Here is a 14029-nt window from a genome sequence, read left to right as displayed (position 1 = left end):
CTGTCAGCTCAACACACCATAAAATTACTTGGAAAGTGTTTGAATGAGGTATCGTGGAGACTAGGTTGGCGTATGGGCAGATCTGTGGTGGATTATCTGGATTATACAGAATAATAAGCCACAGGCTGAGCCCTGGGTTGTCTAAGAGAGAAGAAAGCTAGTATGTGTTTATTCTCCTTTTATTCTTGGCTGTGGATGTGATGTGATTAGGCTCTCGATTTTTTGCATTTATACCATGCAAATGATGGTCTGTAACTTAAAATTGTGAATCAAAAGAACGCTTTTCCCCAAAGTTACTTTGGGTCAGTTTGTCAGCTTAACAGAAATGAGGCTAGACAAATGCCCTGTGTTGTGTGATATTATTTGTATCCCAACAAAGCTTCCCTGGAGGTCAGAGGGTGGACCTAACCACTAGTTAACCATAGAGGCCAGGCAGTGGTGGCTCACATCTTTGATCCCAACACTTGGGATCTCATGCCTTTAATCCCAGCACTAGGGAGGTGGAGAGAGACAGGATCTCCCCATTTCTCTCTGAGATTTCACAGAGGGAAGAAGTGACTGTGGCTGTTGCTCTGCTTCTCTGATCTTTCGGCATTCACACTTGATATCTGACTCCGGTTTTCATTGTTAAAAGTGGAGAGAACGTGGATATCAATTCATAGACATGTGCAATCCTCCTACTGAAGTACACTTTTAATAGTGATCCCTGACACACAAGTTTGAGTCTCTTCTGTGTCACTAACATATAATTTCCTTAGTGCTCTCTAGCGCTTTTTAGCTATGCTGCGTGTGATTGTACTAGCTTGTTGAGCTGACTGGTTTGACCAGACAGACAGAAAGTGAGCCACCAAGAGATGAGAAAGCATATAAAGTTGTAGACATAATAGTTTTTGGTAAAGACGATAGACTACAATTGGGTAAGAACTTTAGATAAATGGAATTGTCAACATTAGTATTCTCTTAACATGAAGATCATTTCAAAATTGAGGAAAAACTTGAGCATGCTGTAAAATGTCCAAATAATGTACAAAGAAGTCATAACAAATAAAACATTCTTAAAGGTGACTTCTCCTAGAAAACGGTACTGACTCCTGATGTCAAAATGGGGATTCTTTCTAATGTTTGAGTGGGACAGACAGCTACTCCATTTATTCAGCATTGCATTGGAGATCCTTGCCATGGAAATAAGCCTCCCCTTTTAAAATACAAACGGGTATAATATTGCTATTGAATACAATGTGAGCTTAGTAAGTGAAGGGAAAGAGCCTTCCTATTCTCTAAAACATTCTGTCCACCATGAGTAAACAAGTACTTAAAGTATACTTGGTACAAAATCATTACTTAGATGTGCTTTCTGAAGCAGAAGAGAAATGGTTCAGCTGTCACTAATATAGAGCAGCTTGATCTACTAGCATGACCATTTATAGGTGAGTTAAGGAAATGGAACAGAAAGGAAACTCTGAATCTCCTGGTGACATTGTAAGTAATCTCTTCCTGAAGTCCATAGAACTTGTAAGGGGATCTCAGTCCCCATTACCATTCTACCTTAACGTTCACCCATGGACAGACTAACATTGTCATGAGGTCCTATCTGAAGTGTATTAGAAGGATTTCCAACTTTGACATCACACACTGTGTCCTACTTCAGATGAGTGGTAGCATTGTTTCCACCCTGATGCAGTAGGAACAGAGAAGGACAATGGGGTTACCATGAGCTTAGTATTGATCAGAAATTGACTTGAAATTGATTGAAGCACAGAAGTACATTCAAAATGGCCTTATAGGTCGGAACACACCAGCATGCCCTACCTCCTTTTTACCTCTGGAATACAGGAAACAGGTTCTCAGCCACTGATACCACAGTAGGACTCTCTCCACCTCACTGTGTAAGTCTACCTTCTTGGTGCACTGTTAATCTTTTTCCTTAAAGTGAGCCAGAGACTTTTTCACCCTTCCCACCTACATTGTAGCTTTTCAGTTGTTTGCAAAGAGATACTCCATCTCCATCATAAGCCTTCTCTTCTTCAATACATTTTAAATGCCTTGATTCCTAAACTTCCTAGTCCTCTTACTGTAGATGGAAAAAACTTTCTGAGACTGTTATTGTATGGGAACATGGATTTTGAGTTACTCTAATCTGCGTTACTAGATCGTTATCGCTGATATTTACTTCTCAGTTTATATGTGAAATACCCTTGACAGCTAGACTCCCAACACTGTTTTTAATGCCTTCCCAGCATATTGGAATATTTTCCCCTGGAGCTATATATAAGCGGTAATATAACTTGTATTTCTTGTATCATGTATTGTTAACTATTTTGTTGCTGCAAGGAGGACAATAACTCAGACAACTCTCATGTCCCCTTGTAGAACAGAAGTGTATTGTTGTGTCACTAATTTCTGAACCTAAGTGTTAGGACTCATAGACAAACCTCCCATCCGTATAATCAGTGATATCAGTGCCAGGTATCAGCTTATACCTAATTATTTAGCTTTATAGTGCCTGTGAAATTGTCCTTACAGACAGTTGTGAGCTGTCACGTGGATGCTAGGAATGGAACCTGGGATGGTAGGAAGAACAGGCAGTGCTCTTAATCACTGAGCAATCTCTTCAGCCCCTCTAACCCACTTTCAATAAAGTGAAATAGAAAACCATGCACATCCTTTGAGAAAGCTGCAGAAACCTAATAAGCTGATCTTAAAAAGAGGTGTTCTGGGGCTGTTAAAACTGGAGGAGCTGGAATACCTAAGCCCTTTCCAGTCCAGGCAATTTCATCTTCATCTCAAGATGCTCAATAGAGAGCTATAGTATTTGATGTTTGTCTTGTTGGATTTTGGTCTTGCTTTTGTATGTTCATTCCTCATTTGCTTTGATTCTTTCTCTGTGGAATAGGAATGTTTATTCTTACCATTTATGTTGGAAACATAACAGTGTCACTTCAAGGAAGTAGTGTGGTCATGTACAAAGTACTAAGTGTTGTCACTAAGCCTTAAAGAACAGGAGTTGGTTAGCTCAGAATGGCTCCTGTAGACTCCAGCTCAAACCATTGTTTCCAGTTGGTGGAACTACGTGGGAAGGAGTAGAGGGATGGCCTGTGTCATGGTGGTGTGCTTGGAGGCTTCAGAATTCTCTGACATGCCCAGTGTGCTCTCTACCTCCTGCTTGAGGCTTACGGTCTGAGCTCTCAGCTTGTCCTTCTGTCATATGTTTAATGGACCATCATGGACTCTAACCTATGGAATTGTAAGCCCAATTTAATTCTTTCTTTTATAAATTGCTTTGGACATTGTGTGTTTTATCCCAGCAATAGAAAGGTAGTGTTCTGTGGAAGATCAAAACGCAGAATACTCACCCCTTCCAACTACAGAAACCACTGAGGAGTTTATCCTAACTTTAAGTCCCATGCCTATGGCCTCAAATTCATGGATAGCAGCCTTCCTTTGCCTCCCAATGACTGGCATTAATGGCATGTGCTACCATGCTTGGAAATACTCACTTTTGAGCATTATTGTATGGGCACCAGTGGCAGACACCTGAAATGAGTTAAAGAAATATCGTACTGATTTCCCAATCCTCCTTTTCCTGTATATTATTCCATTTTATCCTTCTTTTCCTCTCTCTCCCTCTCCATTCTTCCCTCCCTGTGTGTGTGTGTGTGTGTGTGTGTGTGTGTGTGTGTGTGTGTGTGTGTGTGCTGTGTAGCACAGGCTTTAAAGCTTACAGTGATCTTCCTGCCTTTGTGTCCAGAGTTCTGGTGTTTTAAGGATGCACTACTACGCCCAGCTTAAAAGTTCAGTTTCCTGGTGCTGTTTGTCCCCCCTCCTTAGTAGTATCACAGAAAGAGTCTAGTTGCTGGTTTATGTTTGTGGGCATTTTGCCTACAGGCATGTCCTTGTATCTCATTTATGTCCAGTAGCCAGGGAGGCCAGGAGATGGTGTCAGATCCATATCTTTTGGGAATGGAAGCTGTGTGCTTTGGAAGACTCTTCAGTGCTCCTAACTGCTAAGGTATTTTCCATTTTAAGTTTTCTGTTCTTTATAATGTTTCCTCTCCAAGACAGCCTAGCCAGGAATTCAAAATTTGGGGCTGATTGAAAAGTGGAATTCTCCTCCAGATGAGAGGTGCCAAATGAAGCACAATTAATAAGAACTCAGAGAGAGAAATTGGGGTTCAACCTGAAGATCTGAAAATCAAAGCAGCCAGCCACTGGCTCTTACCTCAACCTCAGTCTGAAATGGCAATCCTGTCTCCAGGAATCTCAGAATGAGACAGACCGAGAGCTGTCTCCCGTTTTATAATCCTCTTTAGTTCTGGGATTAAAGGCATGCACCGCCTGGTTTCTGTTGCAACTAGTGTGGCTACTGCTACCACTGCCTGGTAGTAAGGCTGACCAGTGGGGCTGTTTGCACTCTCTGATATCACTCAGGAATGGGCTCCTTAATTGTTTATAGAATACTACATGGTCAGATCTCAAACAAAATACACAAAACCATCAATGGTGAACTCAGCAGGTTATATTAATTTATTTTAGCATTTATAATCATACATACTTAACATGGACGAAGTTGGGAAGTATTTGAGAAGGGATGAAGGGAGGAATAAAGGGGGAAAGTGATGTAATATATTTTAATTAAAATGTAAAGAAATAAATTTTAAATAAAGGAACAGGGGCTAGAGAGATGGCTCAACAGTTGAACACTGGGTGTTGTTCCAGGGAGGGGAGGTTCCATTCCCAGAGCCCAAATAGTAGCTAACCCTTTTCTATAACTCCCGTTCAGGGCATCTGCCACCTTCCCCTGGTCTCTGTCGATACTGTACACAAGGTAACTGCAGGCAAAGCACCCATATAACTAAAATAAAAATAGAGGTTAGAAAAGAATGGAATTCTCTGCAGCGATGCCACAGTCCTAAGACAAGCAGCAGCCAGGCCTTTTAGAAAAAAATGTTTCTGAGACACATTTTCATGCATTCATTCAGATGGTCTTGATCACAGTCTGTTGCTCTCTAGGTCAGTGACCTTGTTCTCTATATCAGACCTCTAAAATTCTTTAATGACTGTATCACCTCAGAGTTGTAAAACTGTCCATTTGAGTCATGTAGTCGACTGTCCGTTGCAGTCACAAGAAATGGTTCGCATGTGGAGCATGATTTCTGCCTTCCTACCAGAATAGGAGGAATAGTTTATCGTGTGCACTGCATGGGGTAAACAGGGTAGGCAATCAGCTGTTTGAGTCCCCTTATGAAAAAGAATCTGATTGTGGCCTGGCAGTGATTTTGTATTTCCCAGCATGTATTAATTCATGTCACGTGACTAAAGATTGATTAGATTGGTGGGTGTACAGTTTGGGAAGGTAAGTTTGATTCAATGAATATTGAATTTCCAATTAGGGAACTCTTCTATGCACATGTGTTCAATCCTGCTTGACACAGTTAAGTCAACTCAGAGGTGTGAGACACAGACCATTGATTCTGTGTTATAGATCCCAGGAGCCAACATTTGCATATGAGCAAGATCGTCAATCTCTCATTAATGACATTCCCGCTACTTGGGTAGGGCCTACTCCTTAGTAATGTCAATACAGTTGGTTTTTAAGTCTTAAATAAACCATCATTTAGCCAAGTCAATTATTGACATCATTTAAACTCATTTTCTCTAAAGAACATTGCTGCTCTAGTATTTATTCGCCTCAGCTCTCCATTGTTGCTGGTCAGTAAGAATTTCATTCCTATTTCTCAAGTGCTCTGGACTATTCTGTTTAGAGCAGTGTCTCCTGTAGCTTAGGCTTGCCTCACTGTGGTTGAGAATTGTTCTGAACACAGCTAATCCTGCTCTGCTGCCCAGTGCTGGGAAGACAGTCCTGCAACTCCTTCCAGGCTGGGCCTTGACAGAAAGAAAGACGGAAAAACAGACCAGTTAATGAGTGTCCTCCAATCTCTCTCTGGGTTTTTTGGGGGGATTTAGAAGTAAGAGGAACCTGTGGATGAATTGCATTCACTGACCATCTCTGAAGCTGGTGTAGTTAGTGACCGTGCAGAAAGGGAGGTGCAGGAAGGAAGGTAAAAGATTTCCTTCATTGGCTCTAGTTGATATGATATTACCAAGGTGAAGTCACATAATCAACCTTATATGTTCAGTAAGTAATGTAGGCCATTTCTTGGGTACACAGATGAGAAAAACCAAGAATCTGGAAAAGGGACTGACCCTATCATGAAGCCAAATTACTGTACTTAAACTACTTTAGCCAATATAGATCTGGACAAAATGGTGTGACCTTCCCTAAAATACTGTTATTTTTCTGGTTTTCAGATGTTCAGCCTGAGAGGAAAGTATGACTAATTCCTAGTGTGCTTTCATACAAATCCATGTTCTCTTCATCTGCCCCCTTCTCTGTTATTGGCAGAGGGGAGAGTAAGAGTTCAGGGATGAGTTCTGGCCAGTGATTCCTTAGAGTTTGACTTGTGATTAGAATCTTGTCATTCTTGTTGAAGGGACCATGATATATATACATAGATGGATGGATGGATAGATAGATAGATAGATAGATAGATAGATAGATAGATAGATAGATAGATAGATAGATAGATAGAAATGTAGATGTCTCTTTAGGTCTCATTTTTCCCCAGTGGTGCCATCTATGTTGTTAGCTTTATTACCATCTTAATATATTGTTGTTTCTCTGGAAAATGATGGACCTTCACCATTTCTGTATTCAGAAAGTTTACTATATTAAATGTTTGAATTTGTTGGTTTTGGAACTTTCTATAAAGTGATAGTTTTAGTTTTCTTTATCTTAGAGGCTTGGCTGTCCTCATTTGTAGGCATGTCTGTGTTTTCCAGTTGTTGATATTTTCATGTTTGGGTTTTGGCTGTTTTAGTGATTGATATGGTTTATACATTGGTTTTGAGTTTTTAAAGCCTTTTTATATATTATTTTAGCTTTGTTGTAAGTAGCTTCACCTGTCACTATGATGTAGCCTAGAGTCTTCTGAGGCAACATCAATTGTTGACAGTCTCAGATAAGAATTGCTAGTAACAGCGTCTATAGGAAAATGTATTGATTTGTGATTGATGTAGGAAGGCTTCTCCACTGAGGGTAGTGTTTCGTCTCTTAGCCTTGGCACTCCAGTTATACTTTCTCTTGCCCTTGGCAGGGTAGCCGCATTTGCCACAGGTAGACTTCTGAAGGTGGTGGGCCTTAGAGCCACAGCGGCGGCACAACGTGTGCGTCTTGTTCCGAAGCTTTCCGAAGGATGATGTTCCTTTCGTCATCTTGCTTCTGCCGCCGAGGCCAAAGAGCTTTAATTTAAATTTAAATTTCTTTAAAGGACTTATCCCCTTCCTTTATAAGGACCTATACACTCTTTATAAAGTTGTTTTAAGATCTTTTCTTTATGCTTCAGCTGTTTTGGAATGTTTGGGGCTTGCTGTAATAGGATAACTGGGCTCAGGTGGTGACATTGCCATGGTTGTTGTTGACTGGATTCTTTTTGTTTTGTTATTTTTTATTGCTTTATAAATAATACCATTCAAAATTTCTACTTCCTCCCCTCCTCCCATTTCCCTCCCGTTCCCCCACTCACCTTCCCCTCCCTCTAGTCCTAAGACAGGGCAGGGTGCCCTGTGGGAAGTCCAAGATCCTCCCCACTCCAACCAGGCTTAGGAAGGTATGCATCCAATAGACTAGGATCCCCAAAAGCCAGTACATGCAGTAGAGACAAATCCCAGTGCCATTATCATTGGCTTCTCAGTCAGCCCCCATTGTCAGCCACATTCAGAGATTCCAGTAGTCCAGTTTGATCCCATGCTCATTCAGTCCCAGTCCAGCTGGATTTGGTGAGCTCCCATTAGCTCAGGCACACTGTCTCAGTGGGTGGAGCAACCCCTTGTGGTCCTGACTTCCTTGCTCATATTCTCCCTCCTTCTGCTCTTCAGCTGGACCTTGGGAGCTCAGTCCAGTGATCTGATGTGGGTCTCTGTGTTTATCTCCCTCCAGACGAAGGTTCTATGGTGATATTCAAGATAGTCATCAGTGTGGCTATGGGACAAGGCCAGTTCAGGCATCCTCTCCTCCACTGCCCAGGGTCCTAGCTGGGGACATTTCCGTGGACACCTGGGAACCCCTCTAGAGCCAAGCCTGTTGCCAACCCCAAAATGGCTCCCTTAATTAAGATATCTTCTTCCCTGCTCCCATATCTGCCCTTCCTCCATCTCAACCATCCCATTCCCCCAAGCTCTCCTCAACCCTCCCCTTCTCCCTTCTCTCTCCCCCTCTCCCCTTCCCTCACCCCACCCCACCCCCATGCTCCCAACTTTTGCCTGGTGGTCTTGTCTGCTTCCAATTTTCTATGTTCATAGCAGCATTATTTGTAATAGCCAGAACCTGGAAACAACCTAGATGCCTGCCTCAACGGAAGAATGGATAAAGAAAGTGTGGCACATCTACACATTAGAGTACTACTCAGTGGTAAAAAAAAAAAACCAACAACAACAACAAAAAAAAAAACAATGACATCTTGAATTTTGCATGCAAATGGATAGAAATAGAAAACACTATCCTGAGTGAGATAGCCCAGACCCAAAAATACGAATATGATGTGTACTCACTCATTAGTGGATTCTTGCCATAAACAAAGGACATCGAGCCTATAGTTTACGATTCTAGAAAAGCTAAATAATAAGGTGAACCCAAAGAAAAACATATATAGATCCTCCTGGAAGTTACTGTGTTCTTAAGCTGGCATCTAGGTATCTCGGTTTGGGGTGATTATGGTTCTATGCGCCTATTTCTCAGTTTATCTTTGGATTGGTGTTTTGTTCCTTAGTTTATATTTGCTCTCTGATCTTCTGGTCTGTGTATCCTATGGTTGAATAGAGGTTCCCCCTCCTAGGTTGGGAGCTTAAAAACTGGCAGCACGTAAGGCCTCTATACCAGCAGGGAGTCTCCTCCCAGACTGTTGGCTGAGAAAAGGCAAGGAGGGGAGGAGGGACTAGGGATAGTGTGGGGGCGGGTCCATGGCAGGTGGTCTGCATGGACTTCTGGTAGCTCATGTGTCTTTTGTTTGAGCAGAGCATCTCTGCTCAAGTTGGGGCTAGGATACAGCAACGAGGAATGGAGTGGGAATGGGGATAGTGTTGGGGAGTATTGAAAGAGTGAAGGAGGTTCTAGGGTCGCCTTCTCGCAGATTCGAGGGTCCTAAGGACAGAGATGTGACATTGGCATAATGGAAGATATGAGTACCAATTTTGCTCTTTAGGAGATTTCCCCCAAATAGCTTGATCCTCTCTGTATTTGTTTCACTTGAAAGTCACAAAGTGTACAATTTCATTTTCATGTCCTTAAATTCATTCCAAGAATCTAGATAATCTGAAGTTTTATCACAGGTTTCTTTATCACGCTCTTTTTTTGGTTAGGCAGATGTTTAATCATATGACGTCATAGTTAAGCACATCTCAGTGGTCATCGTGGTTAGCATGTTGTATTTTAAATATCTAGCTGGCAGCCTATGCAATGAGCTTTACAAGTTTTTCTCTGACTCTACTCCGGCAGTGTCCATAGTTCTCTCCTGTATAAGCACAGCCAGAATAAGGAGATTAAATTTGTTGGCACAAGAGCTAGTTGACTCTTGGCCAACCTCTCCTGATTTCTGACTGCCTGAGCTTCTGGTACTTATAGAGATAAGTTTCTTGTCCTCACGTTTATATATACTTATTAACTTCTCTAATCCATTCTTGCAAGGACTGTTTTCTCAGTCAGAGGATACTCTTTTTTCTGAGAACAATTATATGCTTAAAAGAACTGTATTATCTCTATTTTGTCTTTTTAGGAACTTTCCTGGGATTTGAGTTTCTTCAGAAATCATTTTCTCAGTCCGGTCATAAATTTTTAATAAATCCACCTTACAACTCTATAGGAGGTTTCTTCTGTGCCATTGCCATACCCATTACAGACCAAGTGAAAGAAAACAATTATCAAGAGCACAGCGTAGGCTGAATATTCTGTCACACCTGTCTTTGCCAGGCTTGCGAGAGCTTCTCTGATGTTTCCCACAAGGAAAGCCATCCATGAAACACTCAGTCAGTGTTCCGGGAACAGAGCCATGGTTTCCATCCACTAAGTCCATGGGTTAGCAGCTTCCCTGGATTTCCGATGGATGTGGCCTCTAGTCCAGAAGGAAGTCTTTGCCTGGTTTTGCCTACCTGTTTTGGCTGATGCAGCCGGCGCATAAGCATGGGATGTCTGCCACAGTCCCTTCGTTCTGCATGGGAATATATTCTGTGTATTTGTGTGCTGGAAATGTTTGATTTGTTTCTTGGTATTATAAGAGATTGTGTTGAGTGTCAGAAGAGACTTTGAACATTTGAACAGTGTAGGGGATGTTGTAGACTATGACAGTAGTCGAAGTTAGATTAAATACATTTTCATCATAGGATGATAATGAGTCTGCAGTGACCTGCATCAGCATGTCGTCAATTGGATGAAAACCTCCCAAATACAATGATGTATTTAAATACTTGTCTCTCTTTGGTGGCTCTATTTGGCGTCCTTTGGACCTTTAGTAGGAGGAGCCTTTCTCAATGAAATTCCTCATTGGGGATGGGATTTGCATGTCTAACCACAGCCCATTTCCTGCTCTTTGTGTCCTGCTCTCATGACTTCACCACTCTTATAGATGGTATAACTAAATCATAGAAGATACAGTTGAAGCCATTTTGCTAGCCTAATATGTTTTTTTTCCAAAATAATTTTGTTTTTATTTTTGTTTTTGAAGGCAAGGTTTCTCTGGGCGTCCTGAAAGTAGCTCTATAGACCAGGCTGGCCTCAACTCGGAGGTCCAAATGACTAACTCCTGTGTGCTGGGATTAGAGGGGGTCCAACATACCTGGTTTTTTTTGTTTTGTTTTTGTATATGTAGGTTTTTGTATATGTCAAGTGTATGCTTTTGTGCTGAGCTTCACACACATCTTGAATTTTGAAATTTGTTAGAGGGTATCATTCTCTTTCCCAGGATGGCAGTATTCACAACATTAATACTGCCTGAGCCTTCTGAGGCATTGGATCGCAGGTGTGTGACATTCTTACCTGTTGTGTTTGTTTTGAATTATTTGAATGAATGAGCCTTTTGCCTGTATGGATGGATATTCACTGCATGTTTGCCTGCACTGGACAGTAGTTGGAAGATAGCCTTAGAACTTCTGAACTTGGAGGTATAGTTTTGAGCCCCTGTGTAAGTATTGGCAATTGAACCCACCTATCTGCAAGACCAGCAAGAGCTCTTAACTGCTGAGCCACCTCTCCTGCCCTAGGATTGTCTTTTTTGTTGCTAATATTTTCATCTATCCATTTGTAACTGTTGAAACATGCATTCCCTTATAATTAGATCTTAATGTTAAGTTTAACCTGGGGCACTTCAGGCTTCTGGAAGATGAATACAGCTGAAGTGAATGTATAACTCTTTGTAGGAATGTCAGTGAAAACCCCTGAGTTCTTTCTGCCTTTTTGTTTGATTGATTTTTGAAGGGGAGACAGATTCTTATTAGTATGTAATTCTGACTGTCCTAGACTTATGACATAGACTAGACTGACATCCAACTCAATGACATACACTTGCGGCTGCCTCCTGAGTGCTGATATTAAAGGCATGAGTCAATACACCAAGCTTTCCCATCTTTTTTTGTAGTTAGTAATTGGTCATACAGTTTCTCTGATGGTACTCAGTACCATTGATCTGTTTGCTTGTCTCTTTTTATGTCTGTTAGTTGGCATTTCTCTTTCAAGGCTATATCCCATTCAAAGGGTGAAGAAATGACAGAGGTAAACTTCCTATTAAGTTTCCTTCTAAAGTGGCTTGGTGATTACATTAGAACTTCAGTCATGGAATAACTGTGGGAAGCACCAGAATTATACAAATATATTGTCAAAGAAGTATACATTAAAATGCTGTCAGTATCATGTTTTCTGTTGTACACATGCGTGGGATATTTTAGAATGCAGTGACCTATGATGATGTGCATGTCGACTTCACTCTGAAAGAGTGGGCTTTGCTGGATCCCTCCCAGAAGAATCTCTACAAAGATGTGATGCTGGAGACCTACTGGAACCTTGCTGCTATAGGTAAGACTGAATTTTACTTCATGTTTTAAAATAAGGGGACAACTGTTTCTTGGTTATTGATATTCTTCTATAATTTCAATTAAGAAAGGAAGAATGAGGTGAATAAATTAGGCATGGTTTTTGTAAAGATTTATTGGCCCAAGAAACCTCTCCACCGACACAATAATTTAAATCAGACCAAATCAAACCGAATTAGAAAAGGCCCAGGTTTAATGGATGCCAGCACTCCTGGAAAAACACAAAGAGGGGAACGGAGAACCTAGAGGACCACTCATTCTCAGGGAGGGGGAGGCAGGTGCAGTTTAAATAGCTTGTGGGAGTGGTCTTGACCCTTCCTGCAGAGGAGTCACTGTTTGGTGGCTTTCTGTAACTCCCAGAGGATGGGACTTGAAATGGAACTTTCTACCTAGATGGTCCAAAATGGATGCTAAGGGCTAAGATGAAGCCCTGTTGTAATAGGAGCGGCGGGCTGGGCTGTGTCCCGCCACCCAGCTAGCTTATGCCCTGAAATAATTACACGGAAACTGTATTCTTTTAAATACTGCCTGGCCCATGAGTTCCAGCCTGTTATTGGCTAGCTCTTACATATCGATCTAACTCATTTCTAATATCTCTGTAACACCACGAGGTGTCTTACCAGGGAAGATCTTAACCTGCTTCTGTGTCCGGTAGGAGAATCATGGCGACTCCTTGACTCAGCTTCTTTCTCCCAGCATTCTGTTCTGTTTACTCCACCTACCTAATTTTATGTCCTATTAAAGGGCCAAGGCAGTCTCTTTATTTAACCAATGAAATTAACACAAAACAGAAGACTCTCCCCCATCATTTCCCCTTTTTCTGTTTAAACAAAAAAGAAAGGCTTTCACTTTAACATAGTAAGATTACATATAACAAAACAGATATCAAGCAAGAATTATAGTTACAATATTTATATCTACTTTATGTTTTATCATAACCAAGGAAAACTATAACTATAACTAACTATTCTTCAACTCCATCAAAGACTCCAGAAGGATATAATATTACCTAAGCAAACAAGAAATCCAAAGCTCTAGAAATGACAGAGACATCTCGCTGCCTGTACAGTCACCCAAAGTTCCTCTGTACCGTTGGGGCATCCATCTTCAGCCTTCAGGCCCATAGTATCTAGCAGACATTTCCACGAAGCAGGAAATTTCAGACAGTTCAGTCACTATCTGCTGTGTTCTGCAGAATGTCTCGCAGACTCTTTCATGAATCATGAACCCCAAAAGACCGTCTCACCTTTAGGCAAGTTCAGCAGTCCTCTCTCTGTGGGTTCTCTGTGTCCATTTTATGCAACAGTCCAGGCAAGAGCAGTTTCTTGCCCAAATGGCTATCAAACTCCATAAGGATCCTCTTCTATGCCCATCTTCCTCTCGAAGTAGATTGGTGCCTCCAGGAGCAGACATGTCTCATTGTCATGAAAAGTCCTAAGTTACTAAAATATTTTAAATGCCATATTCTGCAGTCTTTGAGAGATATGAAGAATGCCTATCTGAAATATATCTCTATATATCTAGAAAATCTAAGTAACATGACTACAAACTTGACTATTATTTATGATTATCCATCAACAACCTATATTTCCTAATTATACATTACATTTTTAAAATGAACTACACAATCACAACACCTTATTCAAGATCAGAAATACATATACATATAACAAAATTGACCTTAAAATCCATACCAATGCAAATTATTCATACCTATATCATTTCCCCCTTTAAATGTAAAAGAACATTTATAAACAATATTTTGGGAACATGGGCGCAGTTTTTTCTCTCCAAACTGCTTCCTGCTGAATAGGGCACGGTTAATCAGATCATTTAGGGTGTAACCTGTGTGCCAGGTTTATCTCAGTTGGCAGTTGAGTGAAGTAATTTTTTGAGG

At 41.1% G+C, this 14029-nt stretch overlaps 2 protein-coding genes across 2 annotated transcripts in view; both read left to right on the top strand.

Moving 5' to 3' along the window:
* The window catches only part of LOC142857875 (uncharacterized), a 39864-nt gene that overhangs the window by 11624 nt on the left and 14211 nt on the right, over positions 1 to 14029 (top strand). The gene's annotated exons all lie outside the window — the stretch shown is intronic.
* Positions 1 to 14029, top strand: part of LOC142857876 (uncharacterized) — a 29782-nt gene that overhangs the window by 11624 nt on the left and 4129 nt on the right. The window contains exon 2 of the mRNA XM_075986947.1: positions 11989 to 12115. Within this exon, the coding sequence (XP_075843062.1) occupies positions 11989 to 12115 (127 nt within the window). The remainder of the gene's footprint in view (positions 1 to 11988; positions 12116 to 14029) is intronic.

The sequence above is a fragment of the Microtus pennsylvanicus genome, chromosome 9 (assembly GCF_037038515.1).
Source record: "Microtus pennsylvanicus isolate mMicPen1 chromosome 9, mMicPen1.hap1, whole genome shotgun sequence".
Taxonomy (NCBI): Eukaryota; Metazoa; Chordata; class Mammalia; order Rodentia; family Cricetidae; genus Microtus; species Microtus pennsylvanicus.
The sequence above is the reverse complement of the archived record's forward strand: the minus strand, read 5'-3'. Positions and strand labels throughout refer to the sequence as shown.